The following is a 9,668-nucleotide window of genomic DNA, read 5'->3' as shown; positions in this document are numbered from 1 at the left end:
ATTCTCCCTGGAAAGGAGGAAAATAACAGGCAACATATTTTCAAGTATCCAAAACAGCCACTGATGGTGTAACCTTTGAAGACAGGTATCTTTTTGTTAGACATTTCCTTTTGTTAGAGCTTGGCATATTCCAAGTCCAGAAATAAATGGAATTTCATTCAGTCAGAAATTAATTTACAGTAACACATGGGATACTATTAGAAGAAATATCTATGGCATGTATTTGTCAGAAAACAAAGACATAGGGGCTCCTCTTCATCCTAAGACGTATGAATCTGCACTGTGCAAGAGATTTAAAAATCAATATTTACTAGCACTACTAAAACACAAAACATTCAAGTAGTATAACTGTAATGCAAGCCCTTGCATGGCAATCCAAATTTATTGAACTACTGATGCTAAGTCATACAAAATTGCACCACTTTAATTAAGGCTTTTAGTTTACATTTGGCCACCTCCAAGCAGTTGTAACATTAGGTTGGTCAATTTAAATACTGTGGCTCCCTGTTGGATATACACACAATCTTTACACCCAAACGTTAATGCATACAAAGCAACAAGGCATTGTTAAATAAATCAGCAAAAGTTAATTACTGCAACTTAGGCCCTGTGACCAATTACACATGATTAAAATTACTTCCCACATTCACATCCACAGTACTCTTCCACCATTTAACATCTCAACCAAAACGTTACACATGTAAAACAATCACTAACAGGCAAAAGTACTAAACCTGTATATTTGGTATTGCAAATACACTTATGCATGAGCAAGCAAGGGAATTCACAGTGAGAATCTACAGCTGCAGAAGCCCAAAAATGATTTACAAAAAATTGTTAAATCATTAAAAAATTGTTTTAAAATATACACTTCTTGTTGTAGACCCCCACTGTACACACAACTATAAACATTGTTCCCTATGTAAACAAGGAAAAGGAAACATACAATAAAAGGTTGAAAAGTCTGGACATTTCCTTCCCAACAGATATTAAAGGCCATGTCTTTAGTCAGACGTTATACTGAAAGGACTCTTAAAGACTAGGTCACTGTCTCCACAGGTTTTTCCTAAAATTAAAAAACTATATAGCCGTTGTGTTAATCAAAGCGCTTTTGTACAATACGATGATGATGATGATCCTGTATTTCTTTAAAAAAGTTACAATAAGCTACAAATACCGATGAAGCAAAGTTATCTGGAGTAGTCTATATAGGAGCTCTTTGGACTTTCTTTTATTATGCTAAAATAGTGGTGCTTTTAGGATTTACATTATTGTACTCTCCAATAGAAAGTGGGGATTGTTGAAGTATACAGTACACAGTTTTCATACATGTACAACATTGGTGGATGAACAATGTCTCTTATCAGTAATACTGGATGTAGGCTCTGGTTTTACCAGTTGCATACACAGAATATTTAGAAGTAAAAATCTCTCATGACACTGGAAAGTGATAGAATGTGCAAACTGATGTAGCTTTCATCCATTTCTTAAAGGGTACCACCACAGGAAAGTCCATTTAAGATGTTGGTAGGTTTAATAAAGTTGGAATGCTGGCACTGTTGAATTGGGCAACAGTTCTTCAGACCTGTAACAACAAAACAAGGTATTAGCATTAGCAACAATTATTTGTCCTTGTTCTTTAGTTAAAACAGCTACAGCAGGAACTAGCAACGTTCTTGACAAACAGAAACCAACTTTAACACTTCTCTAATCCTACACTTCCTACTGTACACATACAAATAACACACTATCTCAATTACTATCCTAACTGGATTAGGATACATAGAGGAATCCAAGCTGCACTGTGGAAGTAATATTTGCTTGATGGGACAAGTTTTGCTTACAGCATGACAGTTCCCATGGCTTTGAAAACAAACACTATTGAAAGATCATCAAAGCTCTTGAATCAAAAGTCCTGTTAAAGAAATGGAGCAACCATTACTGCCACTCTCTGCTAATGCTTTTGGAACCATCTTAGTTTTACTTTTAACTGATCTAAGTTGTTCAAACTGAGGAGGTTTTAATATACCAAGAAAGAGTTACATATGGCACTACCTGATTATGAATAAAAAGCCTACGATTTCTGACAGTGAGCTGTTCTACTAGGATCCTTCAGTACATCCAATAGGTCACCTGGATGACAAAATAATGGATCACAGCACTGAAGTAACTGCACCACTCTACGCTCAGTAACACTGAAAGAAAGGGAGGTAATAGCCAACTTTGATGATGTCAGGTAAATCAAGACAGACTTCTGCTCATACTAAGGCTTGGAGACAGAAAGAGGAAAATAATCTGCCCAGAAACCCCCCAAAAATTTTGCAGAAAAAAAAATCCATGCCTCCTGACTAACTTCTGGAAAAGCTTGCTTAAAGAGCAGGCTGGAGCTCGCTTTATCCTTCAGCACCATTCTTTGTGCACATATTAAGTCATGTAGAAATTTAGCCAACTGCAAACAAGTAAGAAATTGGTCTAGTAACCAATAGCTTCAGGTAAAATATTTGGAGTGTTACAACAATCGCTTAACCTTTGTGATCCAAATATACTAATTACCATTTGGCCTCCAAAATATCCACAGCCTCAAGAAAGGAAGCTAAATTCCTATGACATCACACAAGCATATGCAGGAGTTCAAAGCAGAAAGAGACACCAGCATGCAAACTACAATATTGTAGTGTGTGCATTCCAGATAACTGAGCTCTTGCAGTAGATTTCATCAGGCTTAAAAGAGAAAACCATGTTTCCAAAAGCTTTGAAATATCAGAGGAAACACTGTTAATTTGAGCTCTACCAAAACCTTAAAGCTTGAGAAAAAGCCCCCCCCAGACTAGTGTGAACAGTGTGTCTTGCACATATTTGTAGTTCTGACTTTGAAATGGCAAAAGGAAGACCATTAAACATTTCTATGATAATGTAAATCAATAATTTTCAATCCTGTTCTGCATCAGCTACCAGGGCTGTTTAAGGTTTTTTAGTTGCTGCTTTGCTTGTTTTGAATAGCCATAATGCACAGAAAAATTTAAAATGTTTACCTGGCTCAGAGCTACAGTACAGCTATGCATTAAAGTAGCTGACATGATGACTTTTTGCGTGCTTTTCCAGGCACTGGAGTTTTTCTGTTAATTTGTCGCACAAGGTCATAAAAGATCTGAAAAGACAGAAATCAGATGATTATGGATATTAGGAAGCTTCTCTTAAAACTTTAAGCCTTGAATTTTCACACATAACGCACTCACATACTCAAGGACCCCTGAAAATATTTAGTCACCACAAAGCTATAAATTGTATACTTAGTTACTAACTGGTTGTTTTTTTTTCTTTCTTAAGATAATTGTCTGCCAAGGGTTCTACAGTTTCAATGAAGCAAACTGAAAAGGCATCTATAACCCACAGCTATTTAATCTCTGGGTCAAACTTATCTGAACTCACATGAAAAATGCCACAGTGATCAACTACTGTATAGTATTACTTTGCAGTTTAGCACTAAGGTCAATAAACAGGTCACAGCTTTCTTCTAACTCAAATCACTCGTAGGATATTCTTTTAAAGAAAATTCTAGTAAGTTTTAACTACACATTTTTCATGGTAACTCACATATACTACATATTCAGTAATAGTCTCTTGTATTTGAAGGAGATCATGCTTTTCCAGAAACTTAAAAAATACTGAAGTCTAAAGAACTAATTCCACCTGTCTAGAGCTACAGCATGATGGAAGCATAAAATTTCCTAGAAAAGTAACTCATTTATGAGACTCTCACACTTTGAGTCTCCTAGAAGTCTAATAAGAACACAATTTTTTCGAAAGGCTAATTTAAAACAAATCAACATACAATGTTTCAACAGCATCTGTTTCATTCATAATTGACATTGCTCTAATTACTTCTACATCTCATAAACTAAGGAAGCCCTCATGCTAAATCCATCCTGGCACTTTCTTAAGCACAGGCTGCAAAGCAGCAAATGTTCTAACAAGGATTTGCTGGAAGTTCTAGTTTATTGAGTGTATGAATTTTGTACAGCTATGGTGATTAATTCAAATTTTTTAAAAAGTCAGTGGCTTCCAGAAATTCCCACCTAATTAAACACACATTACTTATTTTAAAAATCAGCTGTGTTAAAACCACCATACTGTTTTGACTACTTGCAAGTCTGGTACAGAGGCCCTTTCAACTTCACTGATGCTGCCAACAGTGTTTTCCAGATGACCTAATGAACTGTAGGATTTATCATAAAATTCAAGCTGTTCCAGAAATGTAAATACTAACACAGATTCGTTTTCTAAATTTTTTGTATCCCTTTCCTCATGCTGGCACCCCTCACTGGATAAAAAAGCATGCATTATGGCAAATCCCCAAAATTCATGCATTTGATTAATTGTCTAGCTCCTGTTAAATAAACAAGTAGATACATAGTAGAAAGGCTTTTGCATCCCTTTTACTTTAGAGAGAAGCTAATTTTAACAAAACATTCAATAGTTTTTCTATTTACCATCTCAAATACTATTAACACCAAGTAACTTAAATCAAGTAGTTTTAGTGACTTAACTCTCTTAAAAGTCTTTAAAAAAAGAAGTCTAGCAGTACAATCTCAATTGATAAGAGACTGCAGCAACTAAGGAATGGAACATGAGGGAAATATTTATCCTAAATTATTACAAAAATAATTTGAAAATTACACTAATTACACTAAAATCAATATAATTTGAAAAAAATTCCATGTCAAAGCTAAATATATCCCTTAACATAAACATCTCATAACATTTGTAGTGAATATTATTTCATGATTTTGTTAGTTTTTTCCTTGACAAACAGTAAAGAGTTATCAGGACAGTGTCCCATTCTTCTACCCCGACACCTCTCCCCACCCCAGGTAAAATGCCTTACCTCGTTAACATTTATCTTTGATTTTGCAGAAGACTCTAAGAATGCACAGTTATTCCATTGCCTTGCTAGGTTCTGACCTTGCTCCTTTCCCACAACTCTTTCATCTTCCAAGTCACACTTATTGCCAACCAGAATCATAGGCACCTAAAAAACAGTTCAAAGCCAGTAAAGAAACAACTACAATTTTATAGCAGCACAGTGTAAACGCACACCTAAAAGCCATCTGATTCCTTAGAGGATACTGATTTTCAAAATAATCAAGCTCTGGTATAATGACTCTTACCAATTCCAAAATCCTGGAAACAGTGTCCTGTCCTGGGTAGCATGATGAAGGATGCTAAAGCTCCTTTCACCATTCCCCTACTCTCAGCATATCACAGAGTTCTTATGAGCAAGCTACAGCACACAGAGAAAAGGAACATGATACCTTACCAGGATTCCCAATTACAGAAAATGCTGAATTGACCTTTGCAGCAAGAAAACATCATAATCTATTTTTCCCCCCTTTGTTTCTTTTACTAATTTAAGGACATAGCTAAAGTCCTCACAGATTCAAGTGTTGAAAAAAAGTTTACAATATTTTGACCATTTAATTTCCCCCCACTGAGAAAGCAAGTCATGCCTAAGCTTGGGCATAAGAAAAACTTTTTCTGGGAATTCTGATGGAAACTGAAGTTGCAACTTGAAGCTTACTATCCTTCTCCTGATACTATGGAATGCCTTTCAGGACTGAGCAGTACCATCTAAAAAAATACAATTCTAAGGAAATACCTCCAAAAATGCTACTAACCAGTGTAAATATAACATACAAAGTAAGATTTTAAATATCATGATACTTACCTTGATTTTATTGTACAAAACTAATTTCATGGTAAAGAAGGCTGTAACTTGGTAGGTTGTGGATAGGAAACTTAAATATTAACCTTCTGAGATACATTTGTGGTAATGGGTAATAAATTGCTTCAAGAAGAAATCTGCTGAACATAGGCAAGACCTGCAAGTGTTTATGGTCAAGAAAGTGCAAAGTGGTTTGTATTAAAAAAGTCTTAATGCACTTCCCTGAAACTGAAATGGTTAATATATTCTGTGTCTGCTGACAGCAGAAGCCTATGCAGTAAGGAATGTATCAAAGTTATCAAAGTTTGCATAAACACAGTTTAAATTATATGATCATGCTTACAAACTGTTTATTGCTTATTTTTTTCTTCAAGAAGGTAGTTTTTCTGCCTGAAGGCTAAAAGCTAAAAGGTGTTTCTGTTAAAAACACACTCTTATTGCTATTTTCACATTTGAAATACTCCTTTTTCTTTATTAGGGGACCAAGCATTAACTTCCTCCAACTGCTGCAAGGTTCTTTTAATAATTGATAAAATATGTTTTAACCTCACTTTATATCTTTAATAATGCTAAGAGATGCATAATAGAAATTGTGGGGGAATAGCTTGACCGAACTTAATTGTGAGCAGACAGACAAAATATAAAAGCTACATAACATGCAAGTTTTAAGGTTACAACTTAAAATTTTACACTTTTAAAATATAAACAGGAGGGATATTGAGCAGAAAACTTCACTCATAGTAATTAAGGCAACAATAGTTGTTTTAGAAATGTTTGCTGCAGTCTAATGAATAAAGTTATACCCAGTTTCAATTAAGTTTATTTAAAATAAAGACTAAACAATTGTCCATATAACACATGACAAGTTACATTTCTCCAGTTTACCTTAACAGTTGCATTCCTGTACAATGCATCTACTGGTTCATACATCTTAAAACTTGGAGACACTGCAACACACTAAGGAAAACTTTAAATATTAAAAATTTTTAGAGATCTTACATCATCAGTGTCTTTGACTCGAAGAATCTGTTCTCTTAGATCCTGTAAATCATTAAATGTAGATTGAGCTGTGATGGAATATACTAACGCAAAACCTTGTCCATTTTTCATGTATAGATCTCTCATCGCTGTAAACTGTTCCTGTAATTACAAAAAAGACAGATGTTGCATTCAATTTGCATTTTACTTGCACAAACTGCTATAAACTTTAGGTCTAGTTTAGAAAAACTACAGTAATTTCACTGGAGAGAAGTACAGTAGAAGGTACACTATAATCTGTAGATTACAGAAGCTAAACTGCTCCTGAACCTCTCCTAACACACCAACATTTTCTCCATATCCTGACAGTTCCTTAAAATGGATCATAAAGTGAATGCATCCCTTTTCACACCCAATTTTGTAGTCTAGGAAACTTCCTAATAAATTCTATATTAATTTTCAAGGAGATGGACTAGAGGATGGAGACACTCAATAGACTTGTCACATTTCCATGACTTCAGGGCCAACCATGACATTGCATATAAAGACTTGCTGGTGCACTTTTATCAGTACAACTGTAGAATGGCACATGCCTCTTTCTCATTGGTGACTTGGCTATGTGGTGCCTGATCAATCACTCCCTGTCCCTTGCTGTATGTCAGATGAAAAGTGCCATTTATTGCTAGAAAACACCCACTCCATCTTACTGTATATTTACAGAGTATTAATCTAATAGGGAATTTAAATAAGTTATTATTGTACCAGATTACTACCACACTTCAGAGAACACACGTTAAACTCCAAGAATCTTGAGCTTAAACTCACTGGAATCAATAAAGGAAATTACTGGTTTCAGTAATATTGGAACTAGTCAGAGCAAAACCTGACCAGTATGCAAAGGGTCAGCTCAAAGCTGTGCTTTGAGCTCCTACAAGCTGACAGAAGCAATACTATTTTTATCCCAATGTCACTGCACATCTCACACACAAAAGAAAAAGGACATCAGAAGAAAGCACGTATTCTCCACAGCAACGGAAATCAAATTGCAGTGGCCAGTGGGTCCTAATTTTTTTCTGGGCAACAAACTTAAAACAAGAGCACAATCTCTTTTAAAATGCTCCATTTCTTTCCCCTGTTACAGAATATGAGCCCATGGGAAGCTTGCAAATAAGTTTCTGCTGTGAGACTCAAGTTTACTTTAGAACACACTGTATTATCAGTATTTAGGAAAGCTGTTCTTTACATACCGTTCCTGCAGTATCTAAGATTTCAAGCATACACTGTTGTGCATCTACTTCAACTTGCTGTCAAGAGAGAAAGATATGGTTATAATTTTTCCCCTTGCAACTCTCCCCTCCAAAGACATCAGAAATTGTGTGATTTTTTTATAAGTAAATTCATAATGTATAAAGCAACATAATGGCTTAAGAAGATTGTTTGGATATACACTTTGAAAACAGCAGGAAGAAGCCTTTCAAAGAGCCCTAGTGACATTTTCAAATGCAGTGTCAGCAGCCAACTACCACTTTGCAAAGTGATTAGGGATTTTTGATTATTTAAAAGGAGGCTGCTAAATTTGTAATGATGGTTATCAGCAACTAGCACATCTAATTTCCACTTGTTTCAGGGATCATCACAGATTGGAAAAAAAGTAGAAGTGAAAGCCAGAAAACTAGACTGGCATACTAAGGCTCATTTAATAGTAATTTGCATCTACAAGAGAGTAAGTAGTACACAGCAAACAATTAAACAGCCACCACTACAAGTGGTGTTCCCAAAACAAGCCTTTAGGAACACTAATTAGAAAAGTGACCCAGCTTGGAAAAGTTTGCAAAGAATGGAAGGTTTAAGAAGACAGAAGAATTTCTGTATTCATTCCAGAGTTCCTCTATCTACTGGACATAATCTCAAAGAAATGGCCCTGAGGGCAGCAAAGGACATGGAAGTGCCCTCAAGCTGTTTCAAGCAGACTAACCACATTTTAATTTTTTTTTCTTTCAAGCTATTGGTAAACTTCTCTTGTTTCCATTTGCGTGTAAAATTCCTAATTAACATATTACATCTTCTGCTTTTAACATTTTACATCTTCTGCACTAGTTTAATTTGCAGCTGTTCTTCTATAACTAGATTTGAGCTGGGGACAGGGAAGAGGAGTACTTCCCCTCCTGTCACACCTCCCCCCTGTCCCCTATGGATTGTGATTCCTTAAAAAAAAAAAAAATCACTATTTTAACAGGTATTGTTGCTGAAATTATTCAGCTAATTAAGTAACATTTATTAACTTTATGAAGAAATATTTGGGAAGTAAACCAAGGCATAAAGTTTCAAGACTTCAAGCTCAATTATTTAGATGAACAAGTCGCATCTCTCAACTTTAAATATTATAAAATTACATTTAACATAAGTGACATAGAATTTCAACTGCCAAAACAATACATTTTGAAGGCAAGAGGCAAGTTAGAATTGTAATCAACAGCGAGAAGGTGAAAATGACTACATAAAATGTTGTCCAGGCTTTAGCAAGACTTCAACAATCTGGCTGATTTGAAAAGAAGAACACCCAGAGTTATTACTAGTTATTTCAGGAACAAACCTGAAAGGAATAGGATAAATCTTTAATAGCAGCAAAACCAAAAAGAAATGTAGTTAGCAAATGGCAAAATTTCTTAAGATGGCATTACTTTTTCAGGCTCCATGGAAACAGTCTCTGGAAAAATTCACCCAGAAAACATCATGAGTCTACTATGACCTAAAGAACATAAATATATAACAAAGGAAACATTTTACTTTAGATCCTGTATGTTTTTTGGAGCCTGTGAATGTTTTTTGGAGTAATTTACTGGGCCTGACCCATCAAAGTCCTGCGCTAAACACTAAGATATGGTCAAAAATTCCTGCTTCTCTAATACAGAAGAAGTGTCAACATAGAATTTTGAACTAGTCAGAGCATTATTATTATTATTATTAT

At 35.1% G+C, this 9,668-nt stretch overlaps 1 protein-coding gene across 1 annotated transcript in view; it reads right to left on the bottom strand.

Moving 5' to 3' along the window:
• Nucleotides 1-363: 363 nt before the first annotated feature.
• Nucleotides 364-9,668, bottom strand: part of RAP1B (RAP1B, member of RAS oncogene family) — a 30,843-nt gene continuing 21,538 nt past the window's right edge. The window contains exons 4-8 of the mRNA XM_054273177.1: nt 7,948-8,004; nt 6,722-6,862; nt 4,886-5,029; nt 3,033-3,148; nt 364-1,585 (exon numbers count right to left, since the gene is read on the bottom strand). Of these exons, the coding sequence (XP_054129152.1) occupies nt 3,062-3,148; nt 4,886-5,029; nt 6,722-6,862; nt 7,948-8,004 (429 nt within the window). The 3' untranslated portion in view covers nt 364-1,585; nt 3,033-3,061. The remainder of the gene's footprint in view (nt 1,586-3,032; nt 3,149-4,885; nt 5,030-6,721; nt 6,863-7,947; nt 8,005-9,668) is intronic.

This window comes from Melozone crissalis, unplaced genomic scaffold (assembly GCF_028551555.1).
Source record: "Melozone crissalis strain CALT ecotype California unplaced genomic scaffold, PUWL_Pcris_2 ptg000004l_1, whole genome shotgun sequence".
NCBI classification, from domain to species: domain Eukaryota; kingdom Metazoa; phylum Chordata; class Aves; order Passeriformes; family Passerellidae; genus Melozone; species Melozone crissalis.
The sequence above is the reverse complement of the archived record's forward strand: the minus strand, read 5'-3'. Positions and strand labels throughout refer to the sequence as shown.